The 15193-nt window shown below is 39.4% G+C and overlaps 1 protein-coding gene across 2 annotated transcripts in view; it reads left to right on the top strand.

Moving 5' to 3' along the window:
• The first annotated feature begins 1690 nt into the window (after positions 1–1690).
• The window catches only part of FBXL20 (F-box and leucine rich repeat protein 20), a 95850-nt gene continuing 82347 nt past the window's right edge, over positions 1691–15193 (top strand). For both annotated transcript variants that reach the window (XM_049635921.1, XM_049635922.1), the window contains exon 1: positions 1691–2444. In XM_049635921.1, the coding sequence (XP_049491878.1) occupies positions 2403–2444 (42 nt within the window). In that variant the 5' untranslated portion in view covers positions 1691–2402. The remainder of the gene's footprint in view (positions 2445–15193) is intronic.

Below are 15193 nucleotides of genomic sequence, written 5' to 3'. Positions count from 1 at the left end.
TGATAAAAAGTAATATACCTTTGTGTAGTAATTTTTTTAATGTTTATTTGTTTTTGATAGCAGGGGAAGAGCAGGGGTAGGGTGGGGGGACAGGATCCAAAGCTGGCTTTGTGGTGATAGGAGAGAGCCCGATACTGGGCTCAAACCCACAAACCAGGAGATCATGAACTGAGCCAAAGTCTGATGCCAAACCGACTGAGCCACCCAGGGCCCCTGTGCAGTTAATTTTTAACCTTTGAGTGATTTTCATTCAGCTTTTTAAAAATACACCGTTCAGAAAAAAAATTCAATCAGGAAGTAAAAGTCTTCCCTGATAATTACTCAAATAGGTTAACTGGAAAGGATAATTGAAAAAAGGAAACAGACTTGTGAAAATTTTCTTCATTTATCTGAGCCAGTTTGACTCTCCTTTGCAGGCCTTAGTCATCAAATTCATCAACAGTCGGGAGAAAACTGCTCTTAGATGGAACTAAACTATTTTTATATGGCTGAAGAGAAGCAGTAACATTAAAAGTATCAGGGAAAAGAATATAACCTCTAGATCACTGAGTTTGTGGGCCTGAGAATGACTTTCCGAAGCTTGGTTCCTTGCTCAGGAAGCCCTTTCTAGGATAAACACGAAAAAGTTAAAAAAAAAAAAAAAAAGAGTTGGGTAATAAAGCTTCAAGCATGAATATCCCTATTTTAAAAAGATCTCCAGCACAAGTTGCTTTTAAATAAACTCTCTCAAATCACATTCGTAACAATCCAGTCACTAAAACTGCGATTTAAAAGCGATATGAAGACAAACACATACTTTGTAATAGAATTAGGGGAGATGATGTTGCCAGGACTGCTCGAATTTACAATAGTTTCTATTATTTCATCTTCGGTGCATGATTCTGTAGTCTGTCGCTCTAAAAGAGTAAACGTATTCCCTAATCCATAGAAATTCGATCATAAATTTCGAGACCTTGAGGGCTGGTGTTGCTAAAGTATAATAATATGATGACACAAACTAGCTTTTATAGGAACCAAGGAGTCAGCTGAATGTCGCAATTTCCACTCGGCCAGCGCGCCCGCCTACTCGCTAAAACACGCTTGTTTCTCCCGCCAAAGTGGCGTCAGGATCAGGTTCTCACCAAACAGAGCCCCGATTGGAGGACGGGCAGGCACTAGAGCCCATTGGGTGGCAGCGGCGTCTGGTGGCGGAGGGGCGGGGGAAGCCAAAGGCCCTTCAGCCTCGCCAGGCAACCCCCCCCCCACCAAAGCGCGCCCCTCCCCCAGCCAAAAGGAAGGGTCGCCCAGCTCCTGCACTGAACGCCCTGACCCCAAGACGCGAGGTGGGGCCTCACTGCATATTCCCGGAGCAGAGGGTAGCGCAATTACCCACCCCCCATCCCCATCCTGCTGATCCATGCACAGGGAGACCCACGCCCTGCGGCGGCCCCCCAGGCCTCCCTGCAACACCCGGTAATGCAATCCACGGGGGCGGGGGAGGCGGCGGCAGCGACAGCAAAGGCGACGGCGGCGGCGGCAGCAGCAGCACTGCCTCAACCTAGAGACAACCAGAAAGGAGGAAAATGGCTCCGAGCAGGGACCGCCTGCTGCACTTTGGGTTCAAGGCGACAGTGAGTGATAGGGGAAGGGAGTTGGGTGGCCGGGAAGGACGTGTGTGGATGCACAGGCTACTGGGGAAGAAGAGACAAGTCTTAAGGGACTGGGAGGACTAGGCAGAAAGCTCAAGTGCTTGCTGGGTTGGTGCGTGCTGTTTGCCCGCGAAGGGGATTAGATGGGCTCCGGTACTATCTGCAGTTGTCCTGCTTTCCTCACTCGCGAGTCCGCGAGCACGCGCGCACTCGCACCCTCCCCACAGCCCCTCCCATACACAAATACACACAGACAGATAGGCACTTCCCTGCCTCTGCTTCTCGCGGTGGGCTTGCGTGCCTTGGAGGCAAGAGCGGGCTCGCGCCGCCGCCGCCGCCGCACTCCGGCTGCTCCCGGGCGGACCGTCGCGGGCTGCGCCCGGGAGTGGGGGAGGGGTGGTCCCGCGCCGCCGCCGCCGCCGCCGCCGCCGCCGCGCGCTCCTCCTCCTCCCCTCCCCACGCCGTTCCGAGGCCCAGGCGGCTCTGCCCAATGAGGAACGGCGTTGCTGGCAGGTGGGGAGTGTTTTTGTTTTGGGTTGAAGTTGAGGCTGAGGGGAGAGAAGAGCTAGCGACAAGCAGTCGTCGCAGCCGCCGGCTCTGCGGGAGGTGGAGGAGGCCCCGCCGGAGCCGAGAGGTTTCTGCTCCTCGCTGACGGCCCCTGCCCGCCGCTCCTCCACCTCCTCCCGGTCCCGGAACTCCCGGGCCTGCCCGGGGCCCCCAGTCTTTGCACTCCGCACGCCGTAGCACCCGGCCCCGGCCGCACCCGCCGACCCCATGAGGAGGGACGTGAACGGAGTGACCAAGAGCAGGTTTGAGGTGTGAGCCTGGGAGAGGTGGGGGGGGGGGGGGTTGGGGCGGCGTGAACAAAACGATTCCCGCTCTTGTGTCCCGAAAATTTCGCTCCGCACAGAGCCGCCTCCCTTGCCTGGCGCCGTCATCCACCGACCGCTGGGGCTGCCAGACTTCTTTCCCCTTTCTCTCGACCCAAAAGCCCAATGCAGCAGCCCAGCTTCCCTGGTCTTCCCTGCTGATCGCCTCCAGCCTGTTCCACCAGCGGGCCCCGGCAAGGGATTAGCTCTGGCGCCCTAATTCCCCCCCTCCCCCCAGTATCACTCAGCTTTCCATTCTTTACACAACCCTTGGCTTGCCTCCCTCCACTCGGCAGAAAAAGCATCACAGCTCCGATCTACCGGCTTGCTTCTTTTCTTTCTGCCACCTTCTTCGTGAAACGAGAGGGAAATTATGGGCCAGGGGGCCATTTCTCCGAGTTTGAAAGCCCTTGTTTGGTTACTCTAGGGAAGTGGGGGTTGGTAGACTGGGATGATAGAGACTACCACGGGTTTTTGGTGCTGTGTTTGGTTTGGGTATTGTTCTGATACTTCCTCTTCTTTCCCGTTTAGTCTGTACTTTTGTAGCTCATTGTTTCTGGGAACTCTCAGATGTGTACAGGCTTTGAGATTGGGATGAAGGCCTGAGAGACTTCAGAAAATCCATTCTTTAAGAACTCTTCCTCCTCTGGCGGGAGGTTTATAGCTGTGGAATGGACGACTGGATGAGGAAATAGGAAAACATCTGAAAGTGTCTTTAGTGAAGGGAAGTCCGTGTTAGGGAAGTGATTCTTTTGGAAGTGAAGTATATTCTAAGTACTGACGAATTGCAGTAGTGTGGTAATATACCACAGGGTTTACTGGGGTTTATTGATAAGAGAAAGAAACTGCTACAACAAGAAGAGTAAATGTTACCTGGCCCTTTTTGGCAGAGAATCAAACTGACCTGGGATCACTCAGAGCTCGGTGTACATCTCACTTGGTGTGTTTCTTCATTTCCATTTGAAGGATGAAATTGTAAGACAGACAGAAGTTTCAGGAAACTTGCCAGCTAGGTGCAGAGGGTGAAATTGTTACCTGAGGGTCTTCAGTTTAGTCTATTCCTTGGTTTGCTCTACAATATTACTGTTGCAGGTGAGGAATGGAGAAAATCAAGGAATTGGCCTCAGAATTTTCATATTTAACTTAATCATAGGAAGGAAGTATCATAGTAGATATGATTTGGTGTTTACTTTAATAGAACTTTAGTTTGCCTTAATGTAGAGAGACCCAATAAGCTTAATTTTTGGTGATTTGCACATTCAGTACTACTGTAAAAGTCAAGACCATCCTTAAAATTACTGAATAGACTTTTAGCAGTTAACAGGAATCCTGAAAGAGAAACCCAAATACCAAAGATCTGAGTGGAGGATAACCTTTTGCCACTGAAGTCTGCTCTTTATCATTTTGTTTTCTTCTAGACTGCATGAATTATTGTTGGAAGGAGTTTTTTGTAGTATGTGTTTTAAAATTGCATTGCTATATCTTATTTTTATACTTTTATTTAAAAAAATTTTTTAACGTTTGTTTATTTTTGAGATAGAGAGCGACAGAGCATGAACGGGGGAGGGTCAGAGAGAGAGGGAGACACAGAATCTGAAACAGGCTCCAGGCTCTCAGCTGTCAGCACAGAGCCCGACACGGGGCTCGAACTCACGGACCGCGAGATCCAGACCTGAGCCGAAGTCGGACGCTTAACCAACTGAGCCACCCAGGCTCCCCTTAGCTTCTATTTTAATTTGTAGTTTACCTGTAGTCTTGATACTATAATAAAAATATTGCCTTATTAAGTATATCTATTACCTTGAACTAAAGCAACTGAAGCTTTCTAAAGGTATTTGATAAGATTTTTTTAAAAAGGAGGGGGGCACACCTTGATGGCTCAGTCTTTTAAGCATTGGACTTAGGCTCAGGTCATGATCTCTCACTTCACAGGTTCCAGCCCCATGTGGGGCTCTGTGCTGACAGCTCAGAGCCTGAAGCCTGCTTTGGATTCTGTGTCTCCCTCTCTCTCTGCCCCTCCCCCACCTCACTCACTCTCTCTCTCTCTCTCTCTCTGTCTCAAAAATAAATAAACATGAAAAAAAATTTTTAAATAAGGGATAAAAAAAACCCTCCTTGTACAGTATTTGTGATTCGCTTTTGGTTTATAAGAAAACATTTTAGTCCTTTATTATGATGTGAAGTGGTCCATGCCAGAATACAAATGGGAAGGGGTGGAAATGATATGTGCTAATGAGTTTCATTATCTGAATATTTCATAAAGTCATTTACCTCTTCTTTTCCCCATTTACCTCTTTACTAACCTAATTTAAATGGTCTCATGAAGTAGTAAACTTATTGCTAATTCATTGAAAACATTTTAAATATTTAGTTCCAATGGATAAAAGATGTAGACAAGGTAAAACAGTCTCTTCGTATCTAAAACATGACATCATGTTATTTTTATGTTTTAAAAAAATTTTTATTTTTGAGAGAGAGAGAGCACAAGCAGGGGTGGAGTAGAGAGAGAGGGAGACAATCCAAAGCAGGCTCCAGACTCTGAGCTGTCAGCACAGAGTCCCACACAGGGCTCGAACTTGTGAACTGAGAGATCATGACCTGAGCAGAAGTCAGATGCTTAACTGAGCCACCCAGGCAACCCTCAAATTATTGTTTTAATTCTCAAAATTACAGAATGGTTTTTAACGTTTTTTTTTTTTTTTTTTTTTTTTTTTTTATTTTTGGGACAGAGAGAGACAGAGCATGAACAGGGGAGGGGCAGAGAGAGAGGGAGACACAGAATCGGAAACAGGCTCCAGGCTCCGAGCCATCAGCCCAGAGCCTGACGCGGGGCTCGAACTCACGGACCGCGAGATCGTGACCTGGCTGAAGTCGGACGCTTAACCGACTGCGCCACCCAGGCGCCCCCAGAATGGTTTTTAAAGGACTGATAATTTTATGATTGTAAGCAGATAGCCAATCCCTGAGGACATTTTTGTAGCAAATAATAACTAATTTCAGATTAATTATGATTAATACAGAAAGTGAAAGACTGTTTTCTTTTTCTTAGCCGCATTTTTTTCTGGGTGAAAGATAACTGAAGTTTATATTTTTATAGTTGATTCATTAAAATCTTTCTTTAAGGAATATTCTGATTATTATTCTTTTGGATGTTGTAACTGCAGACCACACACTTTAAATCTGACGCTCAGGGCTATAGGTGTAGAAAAAATTTTTAAGTTAAAATGAAGAGATAAGAGTACTTGTTAGTCAGATATGTAGCTGTGAAACAGCCAGAGTAGATGACAGCTGGGTTAAAGTTAAAAAGATACAGAGATGTGAAAATTATTGTTGTTCTTTGCTGTATCACTTTGGCATTAAATTTCTACAAAATAACCCGAAAAGCTAGCATAATGCACTCTGAATAATGTGTCTCTCAGTTGAAAGTCTTCATCTAAATACTTTTTATTGCATAACTTACAGTGCACATTGTTTTGTGGCAAATTTTGATAAATTGTCTTTGTAACTTAATAATAGTTATTGCATCCTGCATGCCAGACACTGAGCTAGATGTTTTACTTCAGTTCTTTTATTTTTTTTTTACTTCTTAATTTTTATTTTAAGTAGGATCCACCCCCACCATGAGGCTTGAACTCACAACCCTGAGATTGAGTCACATGCTCTACCTACTGAGCCAGCCAGGTGCCCCTACTTCAGTAACTTCCAAGTCTCATGGTTCTGTTTCACAGTTGAGGAAAGCTAGGGCCTAAGAAGTGTTCAAGTTGCACAGCTAGTAAGGGGGGGGGGGGGGGGAGCCAAGATTCCAATCTGCATTTTTTAAACTTCACTCTGTCATTCTGCTCTGTTTTTAGCATAACATAGCATCAAAGCCCATAAAAAGTATGGAAAAGAACTTTCCTAAATTTCTTCACTCAGTATATTTCATTTTGTCTTTGCTATCAAGAATGAAGTTGTCCTTCATTTTAAGTATTATAACATGTTATCTTAACACTCAGTGAGATTAGTGACAGACATGTGTAAATAAGCTAGCCCTTGAATCTAAGTTTAGATTTTTTCGGTAAAACCTGTCTATTTTGTCATTCTCTTAGTAGCTCCATTATAAGGTTATAGTACTATTAGAGGAAAATTTTTATCTTATTTGAGTTTATTAAAAAGTCTAGCATTATCTACATTGAAAACATTAACCGACATCACAGATACAATTTACTGTTTAATCAGTGCCTGGAAATGTTAAGATTCACATAGTTAGGAATTGATAAGCTCCAATTTGAGTACTTTGAATCCCTGTTCACTATTGTTTTTCATTATTCCTCACTGCTGCTTTGATAATTGTATAATGTTTTAGTCTGTAAGATTAGATTGTAGTACTTATTTGCCTGCTTCGTTTTATCAAATCATTTTGTCCAAAATAAGAAAAATCATAAAATGTGGTATGGCAGAAAGAACATACTGCATTACGAGTCGAGACAACTGATGATGTTAGTTAATCTTGATGTTTGCCATCAGCTAACTATAACTTTAGTCATTTCTTTTTGCTTCTCCGGTTTGGTCATTTCCCTTCTTTGCAAAACAAGGAAGTTAGAATCAATTACTAAGGTTCCTTTTGTTCTAGAATCCTATGAATCTGTAACTTTTTAATAAAAGCAGAGGACCATATTTCGTTGGCTGTTTCTTCTAAACCAGCCACTCCAGGGGCACCTGGGTGGCTTAGTTGGCTGGGCTGGGTGTCCGACTTCAGCTCAGGTGATGATCTCACAGGTTCGTGGGTTTGAGCCCTGCATCGGGCTCTGCTGACAGCTCGAAGCCTGAAGCCTGCTTCAGATTCTGTGTCTCCCTCTCTCTCTGCCCCTTCCCTGCTCTCTCTCTCTCTCTCTCTCTCTCTTTCTCAAAAGTAAAATATACATAAAAAAATAAAATAAAACAGTCACTCCAGTATATTGTTAAAGTTTGGAAGCAGAGTTGCACAGTACTGCTAAGGCTGCAGTAATTACCTTTTTCTCCCATAAGGATTTATCTTCTAATCTAAAGAACATTCTGCATAGTAAATAACCATATTTTCCAAATTGGTGCACGTGGAAAATGTCACACATTTTTCCAGTGGGTGACAGCCATTTGTTTCATTCTATTTGAAAAGGCTTGCAATGGGAAAGAGTACTAGTAACAGTAAGGTTTGTTTGTTTGTTTGTTATAACACTTTTGAGATTTGTCTGAAAGCAGTTATCTAACATTATACAAAGTCCAAATTAGAGGTTTGGGGGCCCATTCAGACAATCTTTTTTTTTTTTTTTTATAGTGTTATTGATGTTTATTGTATAATTATGGGTCCTTTTTACCTTTGAAACATGGCACATTAATCATGTACTTATATTGTAGTCATTCATTATTTAAAAATCAAGATGTTTCTTTGTACAGTCTACATAAGCCATTACACTTTGAAAATTATGTTTTCCATTAAATTGTTAAAAATATTTAGCTTTGCAAAAACCTTACAAAGTGTATTCCTTTTTTTTTTTTTTTTTTAAGTTTATTTATTTATTTTGAGAGAGAGAGAGAATCCCAAGCAGGCTCTGCACTGTCAGTGTAGAGCCCGATGCAGGGCTCAAACTCCAGAGCTGTGAGATCACGACCTGAGCCACAGTCAGATATTTAACCAACTGAGCCACCCAGGGGCCCCTACAGAGTGTATTCTTGATATTTAAGTCATACATTCTTAGATGTAATCTATTTCTACATTGAAGATTTTCATTCATTAAATCAGTATTAGAAGTGTTTAGAAGTATTTACACTTTTAAATTCTTATGTTTTAGGTTATTTGTCAGTTTTAGCTGTTAGTGTTATTGTCACTTTTTAAATCCTAATTTCTAAAATCCTTCTGTTTTTATCCTGAGTGTCTCTTTTCAAATCTTGGTTGAGTTTTTCTTGCAAATTATTAAGTACTTTTGTTACAGGCCAAGAATTCCATTCCCAGGCCTTAGATTACCGTTTCCCAATTGGTGACAGACTGGGAACTGAATTAAAATTTTTAGTAATCTAACTAGTACTGTGGTTTTGGAAGAGTATTTTTAGATGTTCAAAATAAAATATTCCGTTACACCAGGAAAATCCAAGGGAGGGAGGAAGAAGAAAGAATGCCCTTAAGCTGACCAAATTTAGCTGCTTGTGCGTAGTTGTCTTTACACTGTTTTCCTATTTGGTCTTCCTGACTTGGTGAATTCTTAGACCCCTACCAAAAACGGACTCAGAAAAATAAAGGCATACAAGTTAGTTTTATAGTTTCATGTCTTAGTGCACTTGGACCCATTTGAAAAAGATTTTAACTTAATAGCAACTAACAATAGGTGGTGGTATTGAACTGTGCAAAGGTATTTGTGCTTGATTCATCTTGCTTAATTATATAACTTTTAAAATGAAGATATGTATTCAAATGGAAATAGATCCAAAACATATTTGCATTAGCTTTTGAAGACTTTCTGTTAAAAGAATGACTTTGCTGGGTATTTTCAGCACACATCTGATAACTACTTAGCAGGCATATGAGTGATATCTGTAGGTTAAGTAACATCTATTCCCTAATCATTTTTCCTCGAATTTGATTTTATGGTATTCTCTTGGATTTAATAAGCTTCATCTGACAGTTGTAATCACGTGGAAATGTCATTTATCTCAGTCATTGTTGCTCAGTCTTTTAAGATGCTGTGAGGTTAAAGTTAGAATTAAATCACGTTAGATAAGAATTTAGAAAAAAAAAAAAAGTTTAGCCAATTTTGAAACATGTATTGACAATGTTTTCTGTCATTTTTGTCCTTGATCCCAGGAATTTCTAGTAAAAATTAAAAAAGGGAAATAGAATACCGTGAAAGGAAGTAACAAACTGATCTTATGCATTACTGTGGTGCTAAGACAGAAGTCATATCTAACAACAAGGTGAAGGTTAGAAACAGCAAATGCCTGCCCAATTTTATATAATCAGATATACCAACTATTTATGGTATTTGTTGGTTACTGTGATTTCCTGACCAACTAGAGGATGTGGACAGATATAATTAAACAATCGTTTATAAGGAAAAAAGTGGAAAAGCATTTTCAGTTGTACTTACAATTTGCAATAAGAAGTCATAGGTGTACCTATTCTGGGTGCTTCAGTGTTTACTTCACAATCTGCAGAACAAGGGAATTTATGTGGCAGGAAAGACAGGCAAAAAGAAAGTAAAATCTCTAGATTAGGGCAGGTTTTTAAATATGAAGTACCTATTCTTATGTATATGTCACCCTTGGTTGACAGTTTAGGCCCTGGGAAGGTCATTCCCAACTCTTGTGTGTACTGAATTGCAGTTTACCAACCAAGAGGCAGTTTTGTTTGTTTTTTTGTTTTCTTTTTTCCTCTTTCAAGGTGGGTGGGGAGCAGAAAAAGAAAACGGATTTGCAGTTGCCTACAAATAAACAATTTAATGTTAACTGTAAGTGTTAGTTGCAAAGTTTTCCGGAGTTCTCTGTTAGAATGTCATCCTTTTCTTTTTGTCATCTTATTTTTTTTTAAATCATTCTTTGTTGCCTTATTTTTTGAACCAGATCATTTATATATTTTAATGTTCTATTTTGAAATTAATTTGAGGAGAAAGAGAATGAAAGTGTTAAGGTGATGTCTTAAGGATTTTATAAATGGAAATAATACAGTTCTGAACTATGAAATAAGTGCTCACATACATATATTTTATAAATATGTGTTCTGTGTGTATATAATATGTATATAATAGTGTATATGTGTTTACTGGTATCTGTGTGTCCTTTCTGGACCTCCATTATTGCAGCTGTAGGGTTCTTTCTGGCATGGAAATTCTGTGATTATCTGTAAATAAATCCCCCAACTTGCTCTAGGTTAGAGATTAGATATTCAGTTTATTGTCAGTGTTCTTGCATCTGTTTGTTTCCAATTGTTAGTAGAGACAAAACAGCCTGTGTGATCTTAACCCATATTCTGATTTGTGGTTTTTTTGTTTGTTTGCTTTTTTAGATTTTTAAATTTTTTAAATCTCTATACCCAGTGTGGGGCTCAAATTCATGACCCTGAGATCAAGAGTCGCATGCTTTACCAATTGAGCCAGTCAGGTGCCCCACCCATGTTCTGCTTTGGATTCCTGCTTGTTTTTGCCCTGAATTCTGATAAAAGTAGAGGTAGACACTGGAAGGGAGAAAAAAACAAAAAAAAACCCAAACTGGTTTATCTGTCCAAATGATTACCTTTGCCAAGAGGGCAAGGAGGAATGGATATAATGATTGTGTGATATCCTGGAGTATAGTGTGCTGTGATTCATTTTCTTAGGATGTATGGTATTTATATAGAGAGAATCTAAGAGTATTAGCTTTGAAGTCTGAGTTTGAACCCTGGCTTTGCCACTTACCATCTATGTGACCTTGGGCAAGTTATGTAATCTCTGAGTCTCAAATTTTCAATATCTAAAATGTGTATAATGCCTACCTCACTGGATTGTAAGGATTTAATTCTATAATGTTTATGTGGCATTTAGCAAGTTGTCTACTGAACAATAAGGGCTCAATAAATGATGCCTATTATTATATTACTCTGTGGAGTCTACCACACAATAAGCACTCAGTAAATGACGACCCTTATTATATTACTTTGTGGAGTAGGGTGTTTTTAATTAGACTTTTTGTAAATCATTATTTTAAATGCTTTAAAGGAATTTACTATTTAAAGGGAAAATTCTATTATAAAGGAAAGAATGTAACTATCTCTTTATTCATCTGATTCAGTTTATATACTGGATTTATTAAACAGGAACACCTATGAATTTTAACCAGTCTAGTTGAAGAGTAGTAATTTAGCAGTGTTTCAATCTGGAGTTGATACTGCAACTGTTATTGTATTCGTTGTTAGGCAAATGTGGATAAATGTCTCCTAAGATGAGAATTTGGCACCAAATTGTAAGTTGACATTTAAAACACTAGATCAGTCAGCTTTTACCCAGAAACTGGTCATTCTTTCTTCACTGATTTGTAGAAAATAAAGCTATGGTGTGACTGAACGTGGACAAGTAGAGATGCATTTATTTTTGAAAAAGAACTCTGCATTGCTAATACCCTTTCCCCACACTCATCCTTACCAGCTTTTTGAAGATTGTTTACATGTCCTGCATGTAAAGAAGCCCATGTTGAAAAAAAATCACATAACTTATTTCTGCAATGCATTCATAGGAAAGAAGTCTGACATATATCAGAATTCTTCTTGGATAAGTTAAAACATTTATTTAATACTATAATTTTCATAACGTATTACCCAGAATGGTGACTTCAGGAAGATAATGGACTTAATACTCGTTATTCTTAGTCACAGCTGACTGGGGTACACAAAAGAATTTTCCCAAATCTAGATCTCTACAACAAAAAAAAATGCAGTCTCACTGAGGTCAAAACATTCCTTAAGAAAGAACAATTGTATTTAGATTATTTGCCTCAAAGGGTGGATTATAGGCCCTGTGTGACATAAATTTCATCTGAGCTCATCAGTCTCTGGTCCAGACAGAAAAGTTTGGCCAAATATAGGAATCAAGATCTCAAGGGATCCCAGTGAGCCCTGGGAAAATCCACTTACCTCTCTTTGTCTTTAGAGCTCTAAAATAAGATTTCCAATATATATTTCCCTAACTTAATACAAACTAGATCAATGTTAAAGATAAAACCTAATATAATGTTGTATGTCAGTTATAGCTCGATTAAAAAAAAATTAAACCTAAAACTCATTCTAATAGTATTCCTTGAGTTAAATGGACATTATTAAGGAGGAATAAGTGAAACTAAATTTCGTTTATAGCAACTGAATGTCACAGTAGAGCTAAATAAGGAACAACCTGAGTGTCAGAATCACCAGTGAAGTTTTGTCCAATACTGATCCCTTGAAGCCATCCCCTCTGGCATGCAAGTTTCCTAGAAGTTCCTTAGAGATAATGATACAAATTTCTGTTAAAGAAACACTGGGATAAGGGATATAAAGGTAACTTGTATTTGCAACCTGAATTCCATGGAAAAAGAGACTTACCTACCATGAATTTGACATCTTAAAATCAGTACACCTTCTCTCAGGTTTCTATCCTATCCTAGATGTTTTTAGCCCTAGAAACAAGGTGCAGTATCTAATATATGGCATCTAAAATATACTCATTTTATAATTTGTATGTTTTACATGATCAGATACGTTCAGTTTCACGATGAAACCTCCAGAACACACTATATAGCCTCTCAAGCTATGAAGAACATCAGAGAGCTCAGGAAAGCTTATTTGACCTTGTCCAGGGATTAGAAAATCTCAGTATAGACAACCAAGGTATACTGTTGGAGTTCAATACTATTCAAAATTTACTTAGCTACCAACTATGTGTTGTGTTACAGGTACAGAGCAGCTCTAAAACGTTGTCTCTGCCTCAGGGAGTTTGTAATCTAGTAAGGAAGAAAGATAATTAGTGCGTTCTGGTAAATGCAGTGTTAGAGGTATGGGAGAGTGATAAGAACCAATTTCATGAAAAGCATTCACAGTGTTTTTTAAAAGAAAACAAAATCCATTGACCCTGCCTTTTCAAAATATGAGCACTTTTAAAAATATTTACACTGTCAGGTGTAAAATTTTAAAAATACAAGTAACTACTTATCCTCCTCTGTAATATTCTCTCTATATTTGTAAGAGAAGACCAAGGGGAAAGATAGGCAGGCTTTTATTAGTAATTTCTTTGAGTTGGCTGATACATCTTTAAGGGAAACAAAACAGTAGCACCACTAAATGGTACAAATAATCAGAGTAACTGCTTCTCTCTAAAGCCAGACATTCCTCAGAGATTTAAACTGAAGTTAAACAGGGTTAGAAAAAGAGTAACAGGAAAGTAACTCTTTCACCAGTAGTTCCAGGAATTCATTATATGGTATGTAGTTATACACTGGTGCTCCATTTGTTTTCAGGCAATAAATAAGTCTTGTTAAGGAATTCATGAATGATTCTGCATAATGCTGACCCTCATATGTGTAGGGCATCTCTCCCCCTTCAGAAGGAGAGATATTTGAATTTCTCAAGTAACAAATTAATATAGTATTTTATATATTAAAGAACATGTTCTTTAATTTGATTTCATTTGAACTTCAAAAAAATCTTGTGTGTTAGACGGAGAATATTTCTCTGCTATTTTATAGATAAGAAAGCAGATGCTCTGAAAGGCTGTTATTTTCCCAACATTAAATTGCTAAGTATAAAAGCCAGAACATTAATCCAGTTACTTGAAGTCTGTTATACTTGTCTCTAGCGTATGCTAAGAATGGGCTGTTTTGAACAATTTATTCATTATTCTTCTTTTGATCCATAACAGGCATTTATACGATGTTGGTTAGAACTGATTTTAACACTTGAGTTTGTGGCCATAGAATTGAGAAAAGTAATTGTGTGGGGGATTGCAAAGAATGAGAATTGAACCTGTACTTTGGCTTATTAGCCATACTTACTAGCCTCTTAGCCATGACTCTCCTAAACAGCCATGAACAAATATTCTGTGTAAATAATATGAAGATACCTGTGTAATTACAGTTGGGCCAAAAACTGTTAGTATATAATCCATACATCTAATAAAACTGATCTGGGCTTCTGGGTGGCTCAGTCGGTTGAGTGTCAGACTTCAGCTCAGGTCACGATCTCACAGTTTGTGAGATCCCACATTGGGCTTTCTGCTGTCAGCGCAGAGCATGCTTTGGATTCTCTGTCTCCTGCCCCATCTCTGCACCTTCCCGGGTCACGCTCTCTCAAAAATAAATAAAAACATTAAAAAAAACAACAACTTGATTTACTATAATTCTTCACGAAGACTAGGAATGAGATATTAAAACAGTCTAACAAGTGTTTGTAGAACCTTGAAAATAAGTTTGTAAAGCCTTTTGCAAGTTTTGTTCTTAGGTTTTTGACTTACAAAGTCTGGGCAACATTTTCCTCAATTTCACGTAATGAATTATTATAGATGAAAAGTAGCAAAAAAAAGTAGCAATATGCTACTATCAAGTTAAAATAATAAAAATTTTGGATATGGTATTTTATGAACAGACATTTCTAGATAAAAGATCAAGTAGGTCTAGTAAATCAAATTGTTTTTAATATCATAAAGAGTACTAAGAAACTCATTTTCTAGAATGTTTACATTATTTGTTTCAATAATGTAAAATTTGCATTAAAAGTGACCCCATCCATAAAATACAAGCTGTTCTAGGATTATAGCCAAGATCTATCTGACCCTTCTAACCATTATCAAATATATGTTAAAATGAAATGTGTAATTAAGTCATTACAGTACCTTTTTAGTCTTTTTTTTGTTTTTTTCAAGTCTCCACCCAGCGTGGGGCTTGAAGTCATGATCTCGTTGCATGGTCTAACTGATTGAGCCAGCCAAGCACCCCATCCCTGTTTAGTCTTTTTTTGAAAATGTTTTTTTTATTGGTCGTTTTCTTTTAAAATTTTTTTAACGTTTATTTATTTTTGAGACAGAGAGAATCAGAGCATGAACTGGGGAGGGTCAGACAGAGAGGGAGACACAGAATCCGAAGCAGGCTCCAGGCTCTGAGCTGTCAACACAGAGCCTGATGTGGGGCTCAAACTCATGGACTGTGAGATCATGACCTGAGCCCAAGTCTGACGCTTAACCAACTGAGCCACCC

Source organism: Panthera uncia, chromosome E1 (genome assembly GCF_023721935.1).
Source record: "Panthera uncia isolate 11264 chromosome E1, Puncia_PCG_1.0, whole genome shotgun sequence".
NCBI lineage: Eukaryota > Metazoa > Chordata > Mammalia > Carnivora > Felidae > Panthera > Panthera uncia.
Note: the sequence above shows the minus strand (reverse complement) of the source record. Positions and strands in the feature narration are given on the sequence as shown.